The 26,317-nt window shown below is 47.4% G+C and overlaps 1 protein-coding gene, 1 long non-coding RNA gene and 3 other non-coding genes across 5 annotated transcripts in view; 4 read left to right on the forward strand and 1 right to left on the reverse strand.

The window, feature by feature from the left end:
• Positions 1-4,140: 4,140 nt before the first annotated feature.
• LOC146042323 (uncharacterized) lies at positions 4,141-8,689 on the forward strand. Its single transcript, XR_014463836.1, has 4 exons — positions 4,141-4,314; positions 5,914-6,028; positions 6,883-7,001; positions 8,522-8,689. It is a non-coding gene; the product is annotated as an uncharacterized LOC146042323 (long non-coding RNA).
• LOC146044522 (small nucleolar RNA SNORD88) lies at positions 5,272-5,362 on the forward strand. The gene has a single exon (XR_014464959.1). It is a non-coding gene; the product is annotated as a small nucleolar RNA SNORD88 (small nucleolar RNA).
• On the forward strand, positions 6,138-6,227 carry LOC146044523 (small nucleolar RNA SNORD88). The gene has a single exon (XR_014464960.1). It is a non-coding gene; the product is annotated as a small nucleolar RNA SNORD88 (small nucleolar RNA).
• LOC146044521 (small nucleolar RNA SNORD88) lies at positions 7,365-7,453 on the forward strand. Its single transcript, XR_014464958.1, has one exon. It is a non-coding gene; the product is annotated as a small nucleolar RNA SNORD88 (small nucleolar RNA).
• Positions 8,581-26,317, reverse strand: part of LOC146042322 (testicular acid phosphatase homolog) — a 44,923-nt gene continuing 27,186 nt past the window's right edge. The window contains exons 4-11 of the mRNA XM_083162296.1: positions 24,266-24,418; positions 23,205-23,303; positions 21,811-21,906; positions 20,849-20,981; positions 18,577-18,659; positions 14,871-14,977; positions 12,278-12,453; positions 8,581-9,325 (exon numbers count right to left, since the gene is read on the reverse strand). Of these exons, the coding sequence (XP_083018422.1) occupies positions 9,261-9,325; positions 12,278-12,453; positions 14,871-14,977; positions 18,577-18,659; positions 20,849-20,981; positions 21,811-21,906; positions 23,205-23,303; positions 24,266-24,418 (912 nt within the window). The 3' untranslated portion in view covers positions 8,581-9,260. The remainder of the gene's footprint in view (positions 9,326-12,277; positions 12,454-14,870; positions 14,978-18,576; positions 18,660-20,848; positions 20,982-21,810; positions 21,907-23,204; positions 23,304-24,265; positions 24,419-26,317) is intronic.

The raw sequence follows: 26,317 nt of genomic DNA on the forward strand, positions 1-26,317 counted from the left end.
ATATGGGTAACAGCTGGATACAATTTTATAGCGAGTTGAAACAAATGGTATGATCACAGTGGGCCAAAGACTCTTGGGTGCAGCGTTTATAGCTGTTTGTTACTCAAGAGAAAACATAACATAAGGGTTTATACATGCATATTCATTAATTAACACCTAGGTTGCCACTGGATACAGACACAGCATAGGAGTTTTAAATATGCAAGCCGGTTAATTAACACCCAATGTATACGCAGTAAATTTCTCCAGGTACTGTTGATTTAATGGAGCAGACTTTCTAGGAGTTTTAAATATGCAAACCAATTGAATATCTCCTAGTGTGTACGCAGTAAATATCTCCAGGTACTATTAATTTAGTGAAGCAGACTTTCAAAAAGCTGCTGCTATGTCCGCGTTATAAGGTTACAGGTGATGCCCTGATGCTGGAATGAGCGGTTCCCTGAGAGTTCACAGTGACCAATGCAGATTCATTAATTAACACCTAGGTTGCCACTGGATACAGACACAGCATAGGAGTTTTAAATATGCAAGCCGGTTAATTAAACACCCAATGTATACGAAGTAAATATCTCCAGGTACTGTTAATTTAATGGAGCAGGTTTTCTAGGAGTTTTAAATATGCAAACCAATTGAATATCTCCTGGTGTGTACGCAGTAAATATCTCCAGATACTGTTAATTTAGTGAAGCAGACTTTCAAAAAGCTGCTGCTATGTCCGCGTTATAAGGTTACAGGTGATGCCCTGATGCTGGGATGAGCGGTTGCCTGAGAGTTCACAGTGCCGCTGTCCCTTAGCAGGGATCAGTATGTGTGCAAATACCTCTGAGCGCGCTGGTGCGCTCGTTGTGCCCGGAGGACCCGGGCGGCTGTTATCTACAGACTGCGGGAACTACGTCCGTGGGAGCGTTGCTCCTGTGATGCCAGGTGCCGAATAAGCAGTAACTCACAGCGCGCTGACGCGCCCGCTGTGCTGGTAGGCTCCTGGTAGCTGCTGGCTCTGGCTGCGGGGGATAGTATGTGAAATGGCGACCCTCCACTTCCACCAACGGCCGTTTCACCTCCTGCTGAGGCTTCCTCAGGGTGTGTGGGTGTGTGTGATTGTCATCACCTGTGTTGAAACACCCTTCTCGTCAATTACCTAGTTCCACACAGGTACTGGCAATCATACATTACCAGGGAAGTCCAGGAGCAGAGCATTGTGTATCGAATGCAATGGGTCATGTTCATACCTCCCAACTTCTGACGTCCCCGAGGCGGGACGTAGCTGCTACGTGCCGCAGGCTCGTTGAAAATTTTTGGGGGCGTGGCCTATACTCGCGGCTCTCCCGCGAGGTCACGTCCCCATTTTGCCGCTATGGGGGCATGACCCAGAGGCTCTGTGAGCCTCTAGTCATGCCTCCAGCCCCCTGGCTGCGGGAATAGACGCTGTGCGCACGTGCACAGCGTTTATTCCCCGCTGCTTAGCAGCCGACAGGGGGGACTCCCAACTGCCCCCCCTCACCGTGGGACACTGCTGGCTGCAGGAGGGACAGCGGGACAGGCCCTGATATTCGGGACTGTCCCGCTTAGGGTGACCAACCGTCCCGTTTTTGCCGGGACTGTCCTGGTTTTCAATAGTGAAATCCCGCGTCCCGGGGGAACCCATGCCGGGACGCAGAAAGTCCCGGGTTTTGATCCCTCCGCGTGCAAACAATTACCGGCGCAGCATAAAAATGAGTGTGAGGGGGTCAGGGGGAGGGGAGGGAACTCTTACGCCCACCCTCCGGCCTCCCGCTTCCTTGTTATTGGTTATTTAGCCACCCGTGACCCGGCCGGACACCTCCCACACACTCCCCATATAAAGCTGTGCTGCGCATGCTGGGGTGGGGCAGGCGCGCAAGAAGACGGAGATGGACCACGGCGCGTAGACTCCCGTCCGTCACCACCACCGCCCGGGCCACGCCACGACTCGTGGCCCACGAGCCGAGGAGAGACGCGGCAGCGGGTCACCACTCGCACCGTCCACCGCATGAGACAGCGCAGTGCAGTGCGTGGACTCCTGGAGGGAGAGCGAGGAGACTGAGTGAGTAGACTCTGGCCTACTGCGGCCTACCCTCGCTCGCTGCTCGCTCGTGAGTCGTGCTTCCTGTCAGTGTGCTGCTGCTGTGCTGAGCGGCTCGCCTCAGCCTGAGCCTGTGTGTGAGACTCTCACACTCACAGTGAGAGTGAGAGTCAGAGAGTAGTCTAGTAGGCGGCCTACTAGACTACTCTCTGACTCTCACTCTCACTGTGAGTGTGAGAGTCTCACACACAGGCTCAGGCTGAGGCGAGCCGCTCAGCACAGCAGCAGCACACTGACAGGAAGCACGACTCACGAGCGAGCAGCGAGCGAGGGTAGGCCGCAGTAGGACTATTGCACCTTCATTTGTTCAAAGACATGTTGGGGCCTACTAGGTTTGTACTTGTGACTATTGCACCTTCATTTGTTCAAAGACATGTTGGGGCCTACTAGGTTTGTACTTGTGACTATTGCACCTTCATTTGTTCAAAGACATGTTGGGGCCTACTAGGTTTGTACTTGTGGCTAATGCACCTTCATTTGTTCAAAGACATGTTGGTGCCTACTAGGTTTGTACTTGTGGCTAATGCACCTTCATTTGTTCAAAGACATGTTGGTGCCTACTAGGTTTGTACTTGTGACTATTGCACCTTCATTTGTTCAAAGACATGTTGGGGCCTACTAGGTTTGTACTTGTGACTATTGCACCTTCATTTGTTCAAAGACATGTTGGGGCCTACTAGGTTTGTACTTGTGACTATTGCACCTTCATTTGTTCAAAGACATGTTGGGGCCTACTAGGTTTGTACTTGTGGCTAATGCACCTTCATTTGTTCAAAGACATGTTGGGGCCTACTAGGTTTGTACTTGTGGCTATTGCACTTTAATTTGTTCAAAGACATGTTGGGGCCTACTAGGTTTGTACTTGTGGCTAATGCACCTTCATTTGTTCAAAGACATGTTGGGGCCTACTAGGTTTGTACTTGTGGCTAATGCACCTTCATTTGTTCAAAGACATGTTGGGGCCTAATTCTATTTGTGACCTGTAAATGTATAGGCTATCTGATTCAATAAACTCTTTTTATTGAAGTTTCTCTTTCTGAAATCTCTTGTGTTACTATATTTTGTTTTACACAGCACTATGTAAACTTATTACATAATTCCATACAAAACCTAGAATGGAAATCCCATTAAATTTATTTATTTTATTTACAGTGACCTATATTGTGTAGCAGATTCCGTTAGTGTCTTATATAGCGCAACAGCTTCCGTTACAGTGTCTTATATAGAGCAGCAGATTCTGGTACAGTGTCTTATATAGTGTGCAGCATATCCCGTTACAGCGTCTTATATATAGCGCAACAGCTTCCGTTACAGTGTCTTACCCGACATTCCGGGCGGGGCGCGGCGGTTGGTGCGCGCGCGCGGGGGGGTGTCGAGCCCGCCCAGACCTGTCCCGGGTTGGGCCATTGGAAAGTTGGTCACCCTAGTCCCGCTGTAATCAGGACTGTTGGGAGGTATGCATGTTGGAGGGTATGCAGCAGCATGTCACTGCGTCGAGCGGAAGCCGGTGCCCACACAGACCCCACTGCTGCTTGCTCCCCCAAGCGGCTGCTGGGGCTGCCTTACAGTAGTTACGAAACTGTTTGGAGGGTATGTCCATGTATAATAAATCTGTGGACGAGTGAAACGAGCCACTGTGCCCAAAGCATGGAGTGCCCCTACAAGGGTACAAACCAGCTGAAATAAAGGAAAAGCACCCACAACATGCCCTACATAAACTATAACATAAAAAAACGCTGAGGGCATCTCACAACTTCCGCCCTCACCCAACGTCACATCCTTAGCATCAAGAAACAGAAGGGGATCTACACCCACCCAAAAACGGAAGTGTGGGTCTATAGACACACGCACCCATTGGATAACGCCTGCACTAAATGGATTTATTTTCTGTACATTTACACTTTGTTAGTGAATATAATAACATTGTTCATATTACAGCGCCATACCCCCGGATAAATACCTCACCTGCCCTCACTGAAAACAGGCAGTGTGCAGGGCGCCGTGCTTGGGGTCCTTACAACGCCGTACATAAAGCCCCCAGGCAGGCGCACGTGTCTCTTTCTCGCTCTGTTCCCGGCATGAGATGGTGTGCGATGCATGTGCTCCCGCGGCCTGTCGTGTGCTACAGACCCCATCCTCCCCGGGTGTGGACCACGGTACCAGCGCCGCTCTCCGGCCACATCGGTGACTGTGTGATTAACATTGTGCCACTGGTAAGTAATCTGTGCGGGTGGCGGAGGGGGCACTTCTGTTTAACCTGACTGCCCTGGCACATAGTCTCTGCTTTTGGTGTCCTGCAGAGGGTGGTGCCCACACAAGTTATGTGTGGTTAGTGCCAGCTGCCCTGTATGTATAATACTACAGCTGGGTGCTGATGTTACACACCTGATCAGCCTAATATAGTACCCTACCCCTGTGCCTTTTTTGATAGTAATGCCCACGCATGCCAGCTGCTCTTTGCGTGTGTAGTACTAAAGTCCCTCATAAATTATGCAATTTGGGTTAAAATCGACCCAAATAGCATTAGATGCACAGTCCTGCGTGCATCAGATTGGGCCCAGAAAGCATACGTATTGCATGTATTTCTCTGCATGTAAAATACTATCACTATGTTCTTAACTGCACTGTAGTAACGAGGGTACACCGTTTATGTCCGTTTTGATAAGTACATTGCCAGGTTAGGGTTGAGGTGGCGCAGATGGGATGCGATAACTAGGATGACAATAGGAAGGTCGGCATGCACTGTGACCACTGAAGGTTGACATGGGGTTAAGTTGACACATGCACTAGTGACTAGGTCAACAGTCAAAAGGTTCACTCTTGAGCTGATGTTTGCAGACAGGTCACATTTCATGCCCTACCCTCGGCTACGGTGTGGTGGGAGAGTAAAAGTTTGCTGAGCATAACGTGGCACCGTGCCCGAAGCATGGCGTGCGCACTGTTTTAGTATCCATGTTGACTGACACTTGGCATAAAAAAGTGAAACTCATGTCCTTTGACTGTCGACCTAATGACCCTGTCCTTCAGTGGTCAACCCATTGCACATCTACATTCCTCTTGTCAAACCGATGACCATACACAGTGCAGACATTGGCATTTCATAGTGTACCCAATCTTCATAGCTATAAAGCTGCTGCAGAATATAGGGGTGAGACTGCCAAGTCACAAATCTGTCCCAATGATGTCAGCACTGGGCTCTGAATTTCTGTGAGCGATACCTGTGCCCCTCTGTCCTGACATGCAGAGGGTCTGAGGGAACAGTTATTTTGGCCAGCTTATTAATACACCTGCTACCTAAAGGTGGCCATACATCAGAAAGATATTGTACCCAATCATACAATCTCAATTGATTGTAAGATGGATTGTATGCAGATTGTGCGCACATCTTGTGTACACAAATCATACAATCAATCATCAGATGGATTGTATGACTGATTGTATGCAGATTGTGTGCACATCTTGTATACACAATCATACAGCAGATGGATTGTGTGTCCAAAAACCACCAAGGACTGCCGGGGATTTCAAGGGAAATTGTACACAATCATGAGCGCAATCGATCTTAAGATCGATCTTTCTGATGTATGGCCAGCTTTACTCTCTATGTCGGGAAGCCGTTGCGCTGTGTGGTCAGGCTCTGTGTGATGAGTTATCTGTGGACACACTAGATATGGGGCAAATGGTTCTTATTTGCCATCTATTTCTAATGTATTCTCACTTGACACTATTGCTGGGCTGGGCTCTGTGCTGACTTTCCTTTACCCATTGACTGTAACCGGTGTCTTTGTCTAATGGTGTCATCTTTGTTACAGCGTTATGGTCGTGCCGGTACGATGGTTAACATTTAGCTGTCCCTGGGACAGTGGGTGACCGCAACCTGTGACTTCCGGAATGGCGTCTGATGGAAGACCTGGTTTGGTTCTAAAGGTATGTGTGGAACACTATAGCCGTATCTGTACTGCAACCTGATACTGTACATATATGAAATGGCTTGTACACCTGTGAGCTTCATACTACTGGTTATAAAGTCCTAAATCTGTCCCAATGATGTCAGCACTGGGCTCTGAATGTATGTGAGCGATAACTGTGCCCCTCTGTCCTGACATGCAGAGGGTCTGAGGGAAAAGATGATCGGCAATAGAACAGTCATTCTGACTAGACTATATATACACCTGCTACCTAACTTTGTATTTCGGAGCGCTAGTACAGTGGGACCTTATTGTGGTCCGTTCGCCTGGGGACCAATGTTTTGCACATGTGTATACACTGGGTGCATGCGGTCACTGTGAATGTTCGCTGTGGGGGGTGTATGTGGATAGTTGCACATCATTCCGTGGCTGGCGGTCTAAGATCTCTAAGGGAGGGATGGCCTGAAGCAGCTCTACCGTGATCCCACTCGGGATGCCTGGTATCTTATACCCCAGAGGTGGGGAACCTATGGCCCCTGTAGCTGGACTGAGTGACCCGCATGGCGGCTTTGCCGGTAGTCAAGTACAGAGGAGTTCTGTGAGAAGTTGTTAGTTCTCGCGAGATTCCTCTTAATATGGGACTTGTGGTTTCACAACAGCTGGAGGGCAGTAGCTTGGACATGCCTGGCTAAAGCACTTATATTTCTGAAACCTGGGGTGTTATGGTAATGGTGTGTAGAATTGGAGAACCACTGCTCAAACACTTTGGGTCCTTCAGTGGATGGACTCTGAAGCCACACTTAAGTTGGAGATTGTTTTCTTTATAGCTTATACGGAGGCCTATCTGTAACTGCTATATTCCTTCTATTCCAGGTGATGTCATCAGAGCAGTAGCAATGCATGAGACGGCAGAAATGCTGCTTGTATACAAAGCAATGGAAGCAAAAAGTGACTGAGTGGTTATAGGAACCAGGGACACAGCCACTGACCAGGTAACTATTGCGGGACATGACAAGGATGGCTTTAAAGGGAGATCATAATCATGAGATGTTAGACACCTCTATAAGTGCCCACTTCCTAAATTCCTTGCTGGGAACATCCCCCAAGCAATTGGGGAGAGCCCATTAACACAGATGCTACTCTAGATCTGGCCACTGACTGTATTTCATAATGAAATGTATGTTCTCACCCTGGAATCCTGTCATCTGGTCCAACCGCAGAATGCTGCAGCTTCACTGCGAGTGGACAGCTGCATAGGAACCTGTGTGCAGGCTCCTTCTGGCCAAGCAGGCCCAGTAGAATAAGTGAAGTCTCTGAGTTATCAGATCTTATTCACTTGTATGAATGAGGCTGTCCTGTCCCAATGATGTCAGCACTGGGCTCTGATTCCTGTGAATGAGAACTGTGCCCCACTGTCCTGACATGCAGTGGGTCTGAGGGACAGGCTGCTGGTGGGAACCTGCATGATGTGTAGGGTGGTCATTGATGCTATTTCTCACGTGTATATGGAGCTTGGTGTCTGTATCAGGATTACCTGAGCGCTGAATCTTCCTATGACTTGTGGTGCATTTCTGATAGGGCTGTCAGTCTTGATAAAGCATCAATTAATGGCCAGCTTGGTTAACCCTGAACTGGCCAGCAGTCAAGTCTAAGGCAGTGGTTCCCAAACCGTGCATAGGCACCCTGAGTGCCGCGGGACACTTTAAGGGGTGGTTGTCTGTTAATATGCAAGTTATTTATGGTCATTATGATGGGCTGGTAGCAGTCAGTCTTAGACTATCTGGACAAACAGAATGGAGTCTGTCCCACATTGTGTAACTGAACCTAAAGCTGGGTACACTAGAAAGTTAACTATCGGTGGTGCTGCGAGAACTATATAGGGCACACTGGCAGATATTGTATTCCATCCATGCGGTCACTGACTATTGTCAGACTGAGCTTGCACAGACAACAGGGATCACTAACAACCTGTGGCCAAGCATCGTTAACATACACACTGAACGATATGCACACAATATTGTGAAATATATCAATATGGGGCATAGCATTAACAATATATCACTCAGTGTGTACCCAGTTTTAGATTGACAAACACAATTGGTGTAATTTTAACCTTTTTAATTTTCCAATACTTATCCTAGGGGTGTTTTGAAATTTCAACTTTAGGGTGCTGTGATTTAAAAACTTTGGGAACCACTGTCTTAGGTGTTTGCAGTGATTCTTCCATGGGATTGCATTAGACTTTGACTATATAGTAAAGGATTTGTCTATTTGCCCATTTGATACCGTTCTAGTAGGGTTGTGTCATTATCAAATGCAGCTGTAGATTTGCAATTCAGACTAAAGCCCTTTACATATGGGGTGACTCCCGTGTATGCCCCTTAACCTTCTATTTGCATATATAGCCCAAACGAATAGAATGTGACCCTGAATTGCAGTGTACATTGTATTACTCTTCTGCCTGGGTTACTGACGTTTCTATGGAATTAATCGTTTATGGTTTGTTTTTCAGTTGCAGATCATTAAAGGCCATTAAAGAGAATTGCTGGAAGAAAAAGCCAACAAGCAGTGTCCAGTGTAACAAATGTTTGTATTTAATTCCTTTGTTTCATCAAACATGTGCCATAATACATGCAATGGTGGGAATTACTCTATTTTATAGACTTAATAAAAAAATGTACTGATAAGCTTGTTGCTTTTTATTTTTATAGCCTTTGTAATGTTCTAAAGATATCTCTGGATTTACATGGCCCAGTTCTGGTTTAATGGGTCCAGTAAAGTGATCTAGACAGGCGTCATATGGCTACAACATAGTATTACCAGAACACCTGAATGAACAGCCTGGTCATACATTGCTGTTAGTGTCTGGGCCTAATAAGCATCATGGAAGCGGCATGCTCTGCCATTGGCCGAGAAAATATTTCAGAAATCTGATTGGCTGTAACTTAAATACTCCTTTGCATTTACAAATGAGTTGTAGCTGAGAGCCTCTGAGCAGTCCAGCCAATTACAGTGGCTGAGAAAGGAGAGTGATGGGTGGTGCTCAGCAGCTGTACTCTCCAGGGCACAAGCATCCTGCTTTATGAGGAAATGTAAAACTGATGCATGTCCCTAATTCAGCCAATTACAACGGTCCTTTAGGCACTTTCTAGTTTAAACAAAACTTGTAGGCTCCAGCACTCTTTGGGCCTAGGATGGCTTGTTGGTCTGGCGTTAAGGTCTCCTCCTGCGATTGCTTCTCCATATCCAAATCACCGTAGCACACAGGCAAGTGCCAGACATCCCACTACAATGGACAGTGCTAGGATGGCTCCACCTACATGAAAGATGGTCTGTTTATCATACTCTGATACATACGCAATGAAATATTTAACTGGAAACTCCTCAAATGTTGACACACGGGGACTAATTCAGACCTGATCGCTGGGCTGCAAATGTTTGGAGACCAGGTAAATGCTGACTGCCCCTGCGCACAGCGGCAAATACATTTGCAGCCATGCACTTAATAAAATGATTTGCAATCCTGGGTTCCACCTGGTAGCAGCTGCTGAGTCTGAATACATCCTGAAATCTAATCTCCCGCTGCTATTCCTGAAGGGGGAAATGACACCAGGGCCCTATTCAATGCTGTCTTTACCGACAACATGGAAGAGGGATCATGGCAGAACGAGCCCGACTTCAGAAGCTGTTGGGCCCGATAACGGCTGCAGATTGACAATCCACAGCAGTTTTACCTGGACACGCCCACTTTTTGCAGGTCGGAAGGCGGGACATTGAATCTGCCTGCCGATTTACTGTTCAGCAAAACATAAAAGGGCTTGGATCAAGGCTGTTGAGAGAATCGACAGCAGTGGTCCAGGATTTAATACGGTGCTGCGATGGCCATGGGGAAAAAGAAGCGGCCAAGCAACACCTGCAATTTTTGGGGCATTCCCAGAAAACTCTGCCCCCAAATGCCCAGTGCCTGTCACTCAACCTGCGAACAGTCAGTGATGGCCGTTAGCACGGATGGCTCATGCATGCACCATGTGTGGTTGTCTGACCAGCGTCCGTGCTGAATAAGGCCCTTGGTTCCTTCTGTCGTCATAAGCCGGCTCTAATTGCATGTATTGGAATGCATGACTGTAAAGGTGCGTACACATGGGCATAAAATCCCTGGCAATATAGTCGCTGAGCGATTGGAGGGTGCACTGTCACTAAATGCATGCTCCTGTTTTTAGCCCCTAATGGTAGCTGGTCAGAGGAGCATGCACCCGCGGACCAGCGACTTCCCCTGCCTCTTCTCCCGGCAGTGTCATTTTCATAAGTGACCATCTCTGGTCGTTGATGGAAACAGGATACTGAGCAATATGATTGCTAGCGACTGTATTGCTCCATGTGTACACAGCTTTAGGCTGGCTACTCTCCATGTTATGCCAATATATGCAAAACAAAAGGCAGTTTGTAAAGACTGAACAGGAGCTGTTGGCTTGTGTCACATTACTTGAGTTGGACTGTGGGCGACAGTAGTGTGGGCATTACAATATAACACCAAAATAGGGGACCAGACCAGGTCCTAATAAATGAGCCCTACTTCCTGTAAATACGAAGCTGTTCTCCTCAGTAGCTCTAATCTAATGCCCTTTCCACACCCACATGACCAGTATTCTCCCTGCAACACACGGTCACCTATTTGTCATTGGATACATTGCATGGGCCAGCTTTTTGGACCTGTTTGCAGCCCTAAGCAGACATTCTGGTCAAATATGCTCAGTGCAGGGGGACACTTGTTGGTATTCCCATGGTATTAGTGCAGATGCACCAGATGTCTGGTATGAACTCCAGCAGCCTAACACTCCCTGCTAATGCCTAAATCCAAATCCTCCCCACTAGTGTCTAAACCTACCCCCCCCCCCCCCCCCCCCCCATATCAAGCGTGCTCATAACCCGTGCCACATACTCGCCAATTCCCCTGTTCCAGGCATGTCCAAACTATGGCCCTCCAGGTGTTGTGAAACTCCTAGTCCCATCATGCCTTGCCACAGTTTTGCTATTGGGGAATGCTAAAACTATGGCGGTAAGGCATGCTGGGATGTGTAGTTTCACAACAGCTGGAGGGCCACAGTTTGGACATGCGTGCTCTATTCTGATCCTGTTGAGCTTCCAGGTCTGATCTTCTGCCAGCAGTAAAGCCCTGAACACACGCTTTGATTTTTTTTATTTTTTTTCTGCTTTCGATTCGATTTTGCTTATAGAAGCATAATCGAATCCACGTCGAATGGTTTTTAGGACCCTTTCGATCTGCATTCGATTCGATGCTCGTTCCCGTTTTCTCAAAATCGAAAAGAAGAATAGACTGCAGCCAAGGAAATATCGAATCCAATCCAGTAAATGTGTACAATGTACCATGAATGTAAATCAAATTCGATATCGAAATCAATAGCGCAAAAGTACAGATCTAATGCCAGATCTAATAGAAAATCGTATCTAACATCGAATCTAAAGCAAAACGAAGTGTGTACATAAGCTTAAAGCCCTGTACACAGGCTTAGATTTGCTTTAGATTTGATGTTAGATTCAATTTTCTATTAGATTTGGCATTAGATCTGTACTTTTGCATTTGATTCGATTTCACAATGTAGGCACAATGTACTGTATGATTTACTGGATCGAATTGGAGTTTTCCTTGGCTGCACAGTAGATTTTTCGGTACTTATGTAGTATCTGGGCGTTCGATTTAGAAATCGCATCGCATCGCATGCGACCAAATCGTATGCGATGCAATGGTCAAGATTTTTTCCATAGGATTCAATGTTAAAATGGTCTGAGTCCATTTTAACATAGAATTCAATGGGAAAAAGGGGTCCTTTCTTTTCCTTTCCCCACTATCCAAGTGGGCATGGAGTTGGATATAAACCTGTGGCGAGCGGACACAGAATACTTTTTAAGAAATATGCGTTCGCTCGCCTCGCTGCGCTCGCCACACTATATAAAATCAACTCTATGCCCACTTGGATAGTGGGGAAATGAACAGGACCTTCTTAACATTAAATCCTATGCAGCATCGCATCGCATCTGATTGTATGCCTTAAGGTAAGGCATACAATCACAAAATCGGCAGCCCAGATACTACATAAGTACCCAATTTTTCTATTCGATTTTGAAAAAACCGGAGCGCGCATTGAATTGAATGCAGATCGAACGTGTTCTAAAAACCATTCGATGTGTGTTTTTTCCTTCCTTTACTACGGGGAGAATAACTAGACATATTCTGCCCACATGGAGTCACCTGGCTTTTGCTGTTGCTCCTGAAGCTGGCATTCCTTCCTCCAGTCCTCTGGGATGATTGGTGCCAGCAGCTTAGTGAACATCGGCCATGGGCAGGGAGATGGGCAGCCTGGCAGCACCAGCTCATAGGGCTCCTTAGTGGACTCATTCCGATAGTACATACCGACACTGTAAGTGCTGGGAAAGGATTACAATGTTATTCATCGATCCTGTCCTATGACATCTCTTCCTGATCACAATTATGGAACCGGTTTCAGATATACAAATGCTGTTTTGCTATGATGCTTCATAAAGGTGCCCCCACACGTTAAAGCCCCATACACATTCGTTAACGACAACGCATGACCTGCACTCCCTTTTCCCCTCCGGCATTGGCAAATGTGTATGCATTTGCTGATGCCGCCAATATCGGTGTCGGTGGGGAATCATTTCGTGTGTAGGGGCTCTGGATATGGTCATTTCTGACTGACCGGAACGATTATCCGTATGTGGGCTTGATGACAATCCGATGCGGGTGCCCGCAGGTCATTCATCGGGCCTGCTGATCCCTTGAGCACACAAAAAGATTAACGATCTGTCATGCAGGATCATGGCCATGTGTAGGCATGATGAACGATGTGGCCATGTCCCGGCATCTCTCGCGACACACCCCACCCCCCCCCCCCCCCATCGTGAGCGGGTCGTCCTGGTGTGTACCCCACATTACAAATCAACAGGGCCAGATGGGATACATCCTAGGGTACTAATGGAATTAAGGGAGGAACTAGCGACCCCTCTATATTGCATTTTTGAAAATTTACTATCAACAGGTATGGTACCAAAAGACTGGAGAATAGCAGAGGTAGTGCCAATATTTAAAAAAGGTAAAAGGGATGACCCTGCAAATTACAGGCCTGTGAGTTTAACATCAATAGTGGGTAAAATATTTGAAGGAATTTTAAGGGATGGTATCCTGGAATACTTAGACCTTCATAGTTTACTTAGTATTAACCAACATGGGTTTGTGAAAAATCGTTCCTGCCAGACAAATTTACTGGGCTTCTATGAGGATGTCAGCAAAAACCTTGATAATGGAAACGCAGTAGATGTGGTCTTCCTTGATTTTGCAAAAGCTTTTGATACAGTACCACACAAGAGGTTGATAAATAAAATGGTGGACCTGGGACTAGGTGCAAATATCTGTAGATGGGTAGGGAACTGGCTGCGTAATAGAGAACAAAGGGCCTTATTCTTTCTGACAAAATTCTTCTTAGATGGACAAAACCATGTGCACTGCAGGTGGGGCAGATGTAACTTGTGCAGAGAGAATTAGATTTGGGTGATTAATTTTGTTTCTGTGCAGGGAAAATACTGACTGCTTTATTTTTACACTGCAATATAGATCTCACTTTGAAGTAAAACCCCACCCAAATCTAATTCTCTCTGCACATGTTACATCTGCCCCACCTGCAGTGCACATGGTTTTGCCCATCTAAGAAGGATTTTGTCAGAAAGAATGAACCAAAATAAGGCCCAAAGAGTGGTTGTGAACAGTGCAGTATCAACTATGATACCAGTACTAAGTGGAGTGCCACAGGGTTCGGTACTGGGGCCCATCTTGTTTAACATTTATATTAACTATATCGGGATGGGGATTCTCAGCGATGTATCCATCTTTGCTGATGACACAAAACTGAGTAGAGTTATTGAATCAACAGAGGATGTGAACATACTTCAAAATGATCTTAACAAACTAGATGAGTGGGCTAAAAAGTGGAAGATGAGGTTCAATGTGGATAAATGCAAGGTTATGCATCTCGGGAGACGTAACCAGTGTGCAAGTTACATCCTAAGCAGGGAGGCATTAGGTACTTCAGCACTTGAAAAGGATCTAGGAGTCCATATAGATAATAAGCTGGGGTGCAGTGTTCAATGTCACATTGCAACAAAAAAGGCCAACAGAATTCTAGCATGTATTAAAAGGGGCATGGAAACTAGGGACTCAAAAGTAATTATGCCACTGTACAAGGCATTGGTTAGACCACACCTTGAATATGGAGTACAGTTCTGGGCCCCACACTATAAAGGACATCATGGAATTGGAAAAAAACCAAAGAAGAGCAACAAAGCTTATTAGAAGAATGGAGAATTTAAGCTATGAGGAGAGATTAAGCAAGCTAGGACTATTTACACTAGAGAAGAGACGTTTAAGGGGGGACATGCTCAACATGTACAAATATATCAGGGGCAAATATAAGGAACTGTCACACACCCTTTTTACTGCAAGAAAGGAATCTAGGACACGAGGGCACGAGTTTAGATTAGAGGAAAGAAAATTTCGTTCCCTCAAAAGAAAAAATTTCTTTACGGTCAGAGCAGTCAAACTTTGGAACTCTCTTCCTGGGGAAGTGGTGTTGGCAGATACAATAAATACGTTCAAAATAAGGTTGGACAAGCATTTATTGGATAAAAATATCCAGGGGTACTAATAAGAACCATATTCTGTCTTTTACAAGGGATAAGCTATTAAAACCTAGGTTGAACTAGATGGACGCAAGTCTTTATTCAGCCTTATCTACTATGTAACTATGTAAATAAACAGCTGTGTAACTTACCCATCACTCTCCTTGTAAAACTCAAATATATGGCATGCAGCGTACGGAGGGTGGATCCTGTTATATATGCCCAGTGCCCCCTGCAGGGCCAGGAGAGTGGTGTCATGCTGCAAATGACATTCAATTACTTATCAACATGAAGAACGTCTTCGGTATAACTATAATGTAAATACACTGCTTTATCTGTGTGTATTGTCAGCTCAGTGTGTTCCCCTAACGGAATCCATATTCATCTTTCTGTCGCACTCCTCATCTATATGTCAGTGTGTTACAAGGGATGACAATAGGTCAGCTGAAAACTCTGCGGCCTGTTTAAATACAGAAGTGTCCTCAAAGTCCCTGCTTATAGCACCTCTCTGCGCACCAGCTCCTGTGCAACTTGGCCGCGCAGAGACGGGATGCTTATTGTTGCTGAAAATGGGCATCTTGTTTGCAGAAATAAAACCTATCGGTGACAACACGACATTGTTAGATTACACTGATCACTTTTATGTGCGACGTTTACACACGTGTGTACGGGTCTGAATCTTTGTGAGAAGTTATGTGATGCAGCATCGGCTGCGTTTCCCCGCGCCAGGTTCTGTTGTGCTTTATCTGCAGCTTTGTGTGTAAAAGTAGTTCCCTGTGCAGTTATTTTTGCAGCCCAGCCAGAGGCGTAACTATCGTCCCGCAGCCCCCGCCGTGGTGGGGAGGCGCTGAGGGTATGTGGGCGCCGGGGGGGCTGCGGGACGACAGTCACTGTCTGGCTGCCTGTGTGCACCGTCCGGGTCCCAGCTCTTTTTTTTTGGGGGGGGGGGGGGCGCACAATTATTAGTTACGCCTCTGAGCCCAGCGTCTCTAGTAAGCTGGGCAGGGCAGCTGAGAGAGGGGGGGGGGGGTAATAATTACCCAAGCCCAGGCTTGCTGGAGGGGCCCGGTAGGAGCCCTGGTCCAACCCCCCCGGGCAGGCAGAAGCACACACCTACAGCTGAAGTTGTGTGCTGATGCTGAGGGAGGGGGGACAATAACACTCCCTTGTTTTTTTCACACACAACCCCCAAACATTTTGGGGGTGTGGCCTAACGCTGGAGGTGACACACCTTCCGTAATTAGGCTACGCCCCAAAATTGTACCGGGGTGGGGGCGGCTTTATCCTGCGTCTGCCATAAGATCAAAATTTTACTGGGAAAGTCTGCGCTATTCAGCCGCATTGGGTATCTCCGAGCTAGGAGTGTGGCATACCTCCCAACTTCTAGGGAGATGGAGGAGGGACAGAGGAATGCATGGGGGCATGACCTAATTAAAGAGGGTGTGGTCTATACTCGCGGCTCCCCCCTTCCCCCCCGTGAGTCCACGTCCCTGTTTTTCTGCCATGGGGGCATGACCCAGAGGCTCTGTGAGCCTCTAGCCATGCCCCCAGCCCCTGGCTGCGGGAATAGACGAGGTAATCGGGACTGTTGGGAGGTATGGGTATGCCAGGACTTGGAGATATATAAAGACATATTTTAAACATAGTTTATTAAATTTCCTTATTATGTTAATAAATTTATTAGACTGAAGTATTTATTTATTTTAATCCAGGGAGATTTAAATATTTTATTTTGTTTTCAATAAATACCATTATGGGCCTTATTTTGATCGCTTCTCTTGGACATGAATTTCTGTGTATGTCTGTACTCAGGGAGCGAGCGGTTGAGCATTTTCCACATCATTCGATGGTCGTGACCATCGAATGATGGGGAAGGCTCCCACAGGCCATGTGAATGGATGTCCACATAAAACATCCGCTCGCATGCCGGGCGTGGGTGGAGCAGGTGATGCATTCACTAGGCGGGGTTTGGTACATTCGCTTCAGCCCGTGCACGCGTCCAAGCGAAGCGATCAGAATAAGGGCCTATATGTAATCCTGTGGCAAATGTATTATTCAGCGCTAACCTGGTGGTATTTAAATTTTAGTATTTTTGGAGGCCGGCATACCTCCTTCTTGGGGGCTGCTGATATACATATCATTTAGACCAACGCCCAATCTAGCACCTACATACTACTGTAAAGCTGTGTACACACGGGGGCGATAGGGGCTGAAATCGCTGGAAATATGGTCGCTGGCGACCATATTGCCAGTATTGGGAGTGTGCCCCGGTGATAAATCGTCGGGTGCATGCTCCCGTTTTCAGCCCCGTTCTAATCGCTGGTTGCAGGAGGTTGCTCCTGCGACCAGCTCATTGCCTCTGCGGCACCGCCGGCAGAGGTTCCCTTTCATCAGCGACCATCTCTGGTCGCTGATGAAAAGGAGAAGCTGAGCTATATATCTCCCCCGTGTGTACGGGGCTTATATGTTTTCCTCCTATCTATTGCACAGGGTGTGGTATAGGGTACCGACATTTGGGATCCCGACAGTCATTAGCCCAACGTCGGGATCCCGACTGGCTGGACAGCATGGCGAGCACAACAAAGCCCCTTGCGGGCTCGCTGCACTCGCCACGCTGCGGGCACGGTGGCTCACTGCGCTCACCACCTATTCTATTCTCCCTCTATGGGGGTCGTGGACCCCCACGAGGGAGAATAGCCGGTGGCTGTCGGGAACCCGTCCGTCGGAGTTTTGACAGTCGGGATCCCGCGTCTGGCACCCATTTCACAGGGGAAGGCAGAGAGCTAACTAGGTTTAATTATATATATATATATATATATATATATATAATGAAAGCAGAAGGTGAGGCGTCACTCCAGGGCTTAGTAGATATAAACTTTATTGTGAGGCGGTTAACGCCGTTTCGGGTTTCCCCGTCGTCAGGACCAAAAAGTGCTCCAACCCGAAACGGCGTTGACCGCCTCACAATAAAGTTTATTTCTACTAAGCCTTGGAGTGACGCCTCACCTTCTGCTTTCATTATATCTGGTGGATACTCCACCCTGGATGGCACCCAGGCAAGAACACTACGAGTGCGGGGAGTGCCGGACATCAGCAAGACATATATATATATATACCAACAGAATGACGAGAGGCACTCTCAACTATCAGTGAATCAGCAGTGTAAAGAATTACAGACCCACGCAGGTACTGTATTGATGTTTCGGGTATGGAAAACCTTTATCAATACACTGAAAAGTTGATACTACCTACCTGTGTGAGACTGTAATTCTTACACTGCTGATTTGCTGATAGTTGGGAGTGCCTCTCGTCATTCTGTTGGTACATTAGTTACAAGGAGAGAGGGCACCGCACATACTGCTAATTGGAGTGCGTGCCAGGCAATACCTTGAGGAATTAGGAATTATATATATATATATATATATATATATATATATATATATATATATATATATATATATATATATATATATATATATATATATATATAGGTCACTTGTACACTGGTCAATGCAAGCCTGTTTTGTTGTACTGTCATTATCATTTGCTCCCAAGGTTTTCCCCAGAGCTACTTGCTGGCTAAAATCCCGGTGGTGCAGGGAAAGGCTATCAATGAAATAGCCATTTTCCCACTCTGAAAAAAATAATCCGGACTCGTGAATGTAAACCCACTGATTCCGTGTAAACTGCAGAACCAGTGTGTGTGTTTATACGCAGACTTTTCAGCTGCGAGTTCCGTCTGACTCTGAGGGACTCAGGCTAATTGAATTTCATTGCAGCCAGCCTACTAGTTGGATGGTTGGACAGATAATGGTAAAGGTATATGCCGGCTTCAGCCTTACTACTGGTAGCACTTACAGCCGAGTACATCACCATTTTCAGTGGTGACGTTTTGCGAATGGCGTCCGTGAAATTCTGAATGACAGCTCCCACAAGAATCCCTATGGGATAAAAAAAAGAGTATTGGATTAATCCGGAGTCTCAAACCAAAAAAACAACTACATTTCAGCCAGCAGAATGCAGTAGTGGTAAATGATATTATTTCCCCAGAGATACAGATACAAGCTAGGGATACAGCTAATGTACGCAATTATTGGGGCGACCTACCACCTTGAAATGCTCCTGCAGTGGTTGGTATCTGGAGATCACATCCTATGAGCTGCTTTAAAATTGAGACCTCCAACCAGTACTCATTAGGCTACAAATAGCTCTGTGTGTATGGACGCACGCAGAGGCACCAACAGGTAGTCCAGGCCCTGGTAAGATTGAGGGGGCGTGGCCACCACCCCTGAAAAAGAAATTAAATGAGAGCGAGAGAGAGCACAGGCAGCCGCTGCAGCTGTCTCTCTCCCCAGCTCAGCACACTGCACTGAGCAGCATGGGCTGGGGAGAGAGGCTGTGCTGCGGCGGCGGCGGCAGCCTGACATCTCTCCCCACTGCCCGGCTCCCTGCAATGGGGGAGCGGGCCCCCTGGTACCCCCTCTACCCCACTGGACGCACGCTCAGTTGCTACATTGCAGTAATCTGGTTGTTGCGGAGCATAGCCACACTACAGGGTACATTTATTAAGATGAGAGTTCTATTAAAATGGGATGTTGCCCATATTAACCAACCCAAGTCTGCTTATTTATTAAACATCTTCTAAAACATAATAGATAGTTTCTGATTGGTTGCCCATAACAACATCCCATCTTCCCATAGAACTCCCATATCAGTACATTTACCACAACCTGTTTCAACAGTAATGTAACACTCTAGCTGGATCAAAAGATTATCTCTAAATTCGGTACTTGTTTAGTTTCACGGCGGCACTTCCCAGCAGATCGCATCATATGCAAATTGTATGCAAATATCACATGTGATTTGCATACAATTTGTATATGATTCGATCTATGATGCGATTTACCACACCCCCACTATCCACGTCAGGCCGAAGCGTGGCCTCCTGGCCTGTTCATACCCCCGCTATTCATGTCTGTGTGGAGTTGATTTTATAAAACGTGGCTAGTGCAGCGAGCCCCGTGAGGGGACATTAATTGCTTGACGTGTCTTCCGCGGCCCCTCGCCACGCTTCAGGCTCGGTATAAAATCAGATCCACGCCGATGTGGATAGTGGGGGTATGAACAGGTCGGGAGTAAGTGTACCGCGTCCTCTTGCGGGGCACACTGCGCTCGCCATGCTTCGGGCTGGCGTGGATAGTGGGGGTGTGTTAAATTGCATCGCAGATCGAATCGTATGCAAATATTGCGTGCGATTTGCATACGATCTGCTGGGAAGTGCTGCCGTGAAACTAAACAAGTACCCTAAAATCTTTCTGGTTAGAACAAAAATCTGGTAATGTATGGGAGCAAATGAAAACTGACTATTTGCTCCCAAGCTCTGAAGAAAAAAAAATGACAAGTTTTTTTGTTGACTAATTTATCTGAATGACCATTTTTGTCCATTTTCCAGTTTTTGGGAGCATGTGGTCCCGTACATTATAAGATTTACGCTCCAACCAGAAAGATTGGACAGATAATCTTATAGTGTGTATGCAGTATCTGCATTTTACACTGCCATAAATATCCAGAGTTATTGCTCAGGAAGGTGCAGCATCCTGGGATATTGTGCAGGCCACCTAGTTGAAATGACCCAGGTCAAGCGACCAGGCATTTAATCTGACTCGCAGTGCGGTGTACACAGATAAGCTGGACCCATTTACAGCAATGATATAGCTGCTGCTGGGAGATGACCTCATCTCCCAGCGCCAGCCCTGAACCCGCCTCCAGTGATGTCACCAAGCTAACAATGTAAAGGGGTCTCAAGTTGGGTCGCAGCTATGCTGTGCAGAATGCAGATCTTCCCAGTATCACAAGTGAAATAATTAGCACCACCTGTGATTCTTCTAAAAATGTGTCAGTCAGTAATGAACACACCTGTGCAACTGCTAGGAGATCTGGAAAACATGCACCGCTAGGGAGTCCCTGAAGACTGGAGTTGGGAAACACTGGCTTATATTGCTCACCATTGATGGTCTGATTCAGGCCTGTTTGCTAATGCCGCCCAGCCAAACATATTGGCTGCTAAAAGAGCAGGCTTAAGTAAAATATGTGGTTATGTTGGGGGATAGCTGAGATAAAGGACACCCACCTCCCGTCAGCCGGGCCGTCTCTTTAGGCCTGTAGAGTCCCATATATGTTTCGATGCCGAAAGCGAACATCTCTTGCAAGGTTCTCAGTACGTCTGGCGTGGCCCAGGTAGGTAGGCTCAGGTTGTGCAAGCTCTGCAGCCAAGACACATTTACATAACATTATGAGTGCAGATCATATAAGGCCTTGGGCCAGATGCACTAGAGGTGCATACACACCGTACAATATTTCTGACCAATTTAGCTCATTTTGGCCCTTCTAAAAGATATTGGTCAAAATATTTTTCAGTGTTTTCATGATGATGCGCATACCCGCCAGTTGTTCATCAACTGTGCATGCAGCTCAATTTGGATATCTTTCAAGAAAAGCCTATAGACTGTAGCTAGATTGTTTGTCTTTCATCAACATCTTTCATCCAGGACAATGGGTTCAAGGGAAACCGATCATCAACGTCTTTCAACGAAATTGGTCAAAAAAATTGTACAGTGTGTATGCACCTTAAAATTCAAGTGGAGAGTGATAAACAACCAGCCAATCAGCTCCTAGGTGCCTGTTACAGGCGTGGTTTGAAATATGACAGGTAGGAGCTGATTGGCTGGTTGTTTATCACTCTCCATTTTATCACTTTTTGAATTGAAGCTTTAGTGCATCTGGCCCCTTGTTCCTTATAGTAACTATTACATGCACGCACACCTCCCAAGTTCTAGGGAGACGGAGGAGGGACAGAGGTATGCGTGCCAAAAACTTTGTTTTGATGCTATGGGGGCAAGACCCAGAGGCTCTGTGAGCATCTAGCCATGCCCCGAGCCCCCTGGCTGCGGGAACAGACGCTGTGCGTGCGCACAGCATTTATTCACTGCTGCTCAGCAGCCGACAGGGGGGACTCCCAACAGGGGACGTGCCATCAGCTTTGCAGAGTGCCATTACGGTAACCCAATGACACCCACCTCTCACCCATCTCACCTGACAGAAGAGGGTGTCGTAGACCTTCAACGCACCGTAAGGGATGATGCGGTCCGCGCTGTAGCCTGTGTTGTTTGCTATGCGCTCGGTAAAGTCCTGATACAAAGCAGGTTATAAAGAGGGAATCAAATAAAGTAGAGAATAAAATGGTTATTGGATACATAGACACAAGCATGGAGCAGGGAGGTGGGGTCAGAATAAAGTGGGCAGGGTCAATAAACCAGTATCTAATAAAGATAAAAACAGTGTGAAATACCTTAGGGCAGTGGTTCCCAAACTGTGTGCCGTGGCTCCCTGGGGTGCCTCGGGACACATGCAGGGGTGCCCTGGGTTGGTGGTCCAGGACCAACTCATATTATTAATGGTTAATTATTTATGAGCAAAACCAGTGCTGGTGGCTGCCAATCATAAAATGTGTACAAACAGAAGCAAATCCTGCCCTTTACCACATAACTGACCCTAGGAATCATCTATAAACCCAATCTAATTAATTTTGTTTTGGCCTAGGGGTGCCGTGAAAAAAATCTGATACTCTAGGGTGCCGTGATTCAAAAAAGATTGGGAACCCCTGCCTTAGGGTCATATGTACTAAAGCCATGTACACACTCAGTAACCGACAATCGGCCCGATTTATGGAACAGTGGGGCAGATGTATCATAGGGGCGCATAGCAGGAAGGGACATTGAAAAGATGTATTAATATTTCGTCTGCCAAAGCGGAGGAGCACAAACTCCCCCCTCCGGCGATGTCCCCTCCTGGAGACAGCGCATCAGTCCCCGGCCGGCTGGACTGGGCATTCGCGGGATCTTGCTACTCACGGGAGATCTCCAGTGCAGCCCAGAGCCAACAGCATGGACAGTGCTGTCCCCGCTGTGGAGATAGCGCTTCACTGCAGTCTGCTGCTGGCAAAGCCGATAGCAGCAGCGGGTGGGACCCTCAGCGGTGCTGACCGTTCATACATTCGACATGCTTCAATTTCACTTGATCGTGATTGCTGGTACACACTATCAAACCTCCCAACGGTCACATGACCCTCTACGGGGAAATTGGCAGGTTGGGAGTCTGACTGGGGTGGTACACCTGTCAAACCGTAACACAGGTGTCCTGAAGCGAGCACAGGGAGGACACATGACTACGGTGCCCGCCCCCTTCTCGCCCATCTTCGTCTGAAATAAAAGTCAGTTTATGAATGAGTTTCCCCTTGTGTGGTCTAATGCGAAGGGCTGTGTAAGTGTACACATCCCCTTGCATGCAAATGAGGGGATTTGCTCGGGGGACAGGGGACGTTCAGTCGGGTGGCGGACATACGCACAGACATAACAATATACACATTTGGAGATGTTACAATCGGTCATTAAAGCCATCTGATTGTCATATTGCGTCACGTGCTTCACCTTCCAGCTGTTCACCCTGTTCTGATAGTCGGACATCTGGGTGGTCTTCCTGATGAGCTCGTCATATTGGGGGCAGTCTTTGGAAGGAAATATCAGAAGCTAGACAGCAAATAATAAATCGGTACAGGATCACTAATACTGAAAAACAAGATTTCCATGGTACACGAACAAAAGTGCCAAATGTTTATAACAGCCATATTTTGTGCATAAAACACATATACAAAGAATGGAAGCATGAAACGGTGCACAGGGCAATACCAGCTTTCGTTTAGCAGCAAATTTGCCCAAGTGCGCATAGATTTCTGCCAAGTCACATGGGTTCACAGGGCACAAAAGTGGCATTTGTGGTTCAGCAGATGAAGTGGGGGAGTTTAGCGGAATTAGGGGGTTATTCTGGTTAATTCACCGGGCCACCTGCCACCTCCCCCCCACCCCTCCCCCCCTCGTAGCATGTGTTCCCATGCACAGGCTGCAAATGGATGTTTATGGAAAGATGTGGAAGGTACACGCATATAAAAGTGACCCTCAAGATACTTACATATGCCTGCACGCTGGGACAGAAATGGGAGACCTTGGCTGCTGCTGTGGGTGCTGGGCGTGCGGCGCGGGCCGCACTGCTCTCACCCCAGCCTGGAAAGTCGTTCCATGTCGGCGGGGGGGGGGGGGGGGGTTGGGGAAGGGATGGAGTTTTCCGCTCACCTCCATACCATCCGGGGAGACACCTGCTCCAACTTCTGCCCTCCAGTGGCCGGCATGTGTATGGTCCCTGGCGACCGCGCATCGCTATCGCCTGACTAGATTTATACTGCATGCAGCATAAATCTAGTCATCGCCAGTGTTCTCTTCATTGAGAACACTGGCTGTGACAGAATGCTGGGTGCTCTGTGCTGAACTAGATCGCTCAGCAAGCTGCTCCTGTCGCCCCGCGTGTACGGGGCATAAGTCATGCCAGCTTTGAGGACTTGTAGTTTCACACTAGACATTGCCTACCTCTGGGCTACAAGACAATACAGAAACAAATGTAGTCACACAATATATGATAGAGATTTACTGTCTCCAACCCTGTCTTGTGGTACTGGCACTGTGTGCACTGGGATGGGCTGCCACGGAATGCCGGAATTCCACAGCTGGGTTCCATTTGGTGGGTACAATCCTGCCAGGTTGGCTTGTGCACTCATCAGAGTCCGATCATAGTCCGTACTGCGTACATAGATCTGTATGTAGAAACAACAGAGGCAGACACTTAAGTTTGTGTTTTTGTAGCTTAATACTAAATAGTATTAAGCTACAAAAACACAAACTTAAGTGCATACAAGGGGCGAGATGCAACAAACAAAAATGCTGTAAAAAAAAAAAAACATTTTCAGGGTTTTTACCACAGCCTAGATGGCATAACCCCATAGAAGCCTATGGGCTTCCCTTCGTGTCCCCCGCCGCCCCACGTGTCCCCACCAATCCCCCCCCCCCCCTTCACACCTGTGTCCGGGCAGCCTCCTGCTGTGCTCTCCGGACCAGTGACCTCCTCCTCCTCTCTGCACCGCTTCCAGGTGCAGGGAGGAGGAAGCGGAGCCCTGGCAGCCGGATAAGAGTCCAGGGAGGGAGAGGGGACCCGCTGCACATCGCCGGCCACAACGCAAAGGACAGCTCTTAGCTCTTTGCGTTAATAATCACATATGTTAGTGCATATGCGATTATTAACAATGCGAATGCTGGCAATGTGCGGCCGCGGTTATTAGAGAATCCCGCCCACGGTGTTCTGGTCTTTTGTGACCTAATCTGGCCTTTGATGAATACACACAATGGTAGTTGGCACTATAGAGAGAGCGCTTGTCGTGTCTAAACCAAGATATGTTGTCCGATGATCATGAGAAGGGAGCTGATGACCCCCCAACTGCTAATGCAAACCTTATATGTCTGTGTTCTGCGCAGCCTGCAAAGTTAGGTTATGCTCCTGGAGGGCAGCACCGGCACCTGATTTACACCAGGAGACTCTGCTGTTGTGGCTTCACAATGGGGGCGATTCAGACCACATTCTCTCCCCTGTCCGATGTTTGAGGTTTGCATATGCGCAAATATGCGCATGTGCAATCCTCTGGAGCAAACGGCTTTGGCAAGTGTCACACTAGCTGGGCCATTCACTCAATGGTGTGCGGGAAGGGGGTGGCATGAGGCGGCAGCAGGGGAGTTTTATTACGAACGCTGGGTGTTCCCCTGGGAACACAGGTGTGTTGATGCCTGTGTGGAGCAGGCGACTAACATCACGTAGCGTCTTTCACCCCCCCCCCCTATTCGGACATCTCCTCCCAGAATAAAAGTAAGTATAGACTTACTGTATCCACGAACGGAGAAAAATTCATGCGATGGTGAGCGACACATCAAGGCCCTCATTCTGATTGGTTCGCCCCACAACGAGGACCGCTGGGTGTCCACCTGTGAACGGGGGAGGCCATCTGCCTTCCACAGGTGGGCACTACAGAAATTATTTGATGGTCGGCGACCATTGAATGATTTCGGACCCACACGCAAAACTGCGAATGGATGTTTATGCAAAAAATCTATTTGCATTGCTGCAGGGAAATTCAACAATTAGCGGAGGGCGGGCGTTTGTAGGGGAGGTGGGCAGCGTTACATGGCTCGCAAAGCAGCGAACTAATGCTGCTTTGCGAGCTAACCAGAACCAGAGCCCAAGCGTTTATATCCCCTCGCATGCAAATGCGTGAATCCTGCAGTGGGGGGGGGGGAATTCAGTCGGGCGGTGGGCATCGTTAATCTGTTCGATAGGCTGTGACCCTACGTGGTCTAGCGAACAGGTCTGAATATGTCCCATACTGTATATACTACTAATGACAATAAAATAGTCCAATCCTCCATCAGCAACGCAAAGTTTAAATGTCATTGTTTCCTCCTGTGCTTTCCTTCGTATCCTGTGCAGCTGCAATATTCCATCATGATAGTGGTTGGACCGGTTACGCTCTAATGCTTTCTGCAGGGGGAAATCTCACATTACATTAGCAGGCCGGGGATACCGGCTGTGAGTGTAATACAGGTCAAGGAGTACACACAGACCGAACTCCGTGCACCATCAGATGTCACTGATGAGTCAGGAGTGAATG

Source organism: Crinia signifera, chromosome 19, assembly GCF_055691185.1.
Source record: "Crinia signifera chromosome 19, ASM5569118v1, whole genome shotgun sequence".
NCBI classification, from domain to species: domain Eukaryota; kingdom Metazoa; phylum Chordata; class Amphibia; order Anura; family Myobatrachidae; genus Crinia; species Crinia signifera.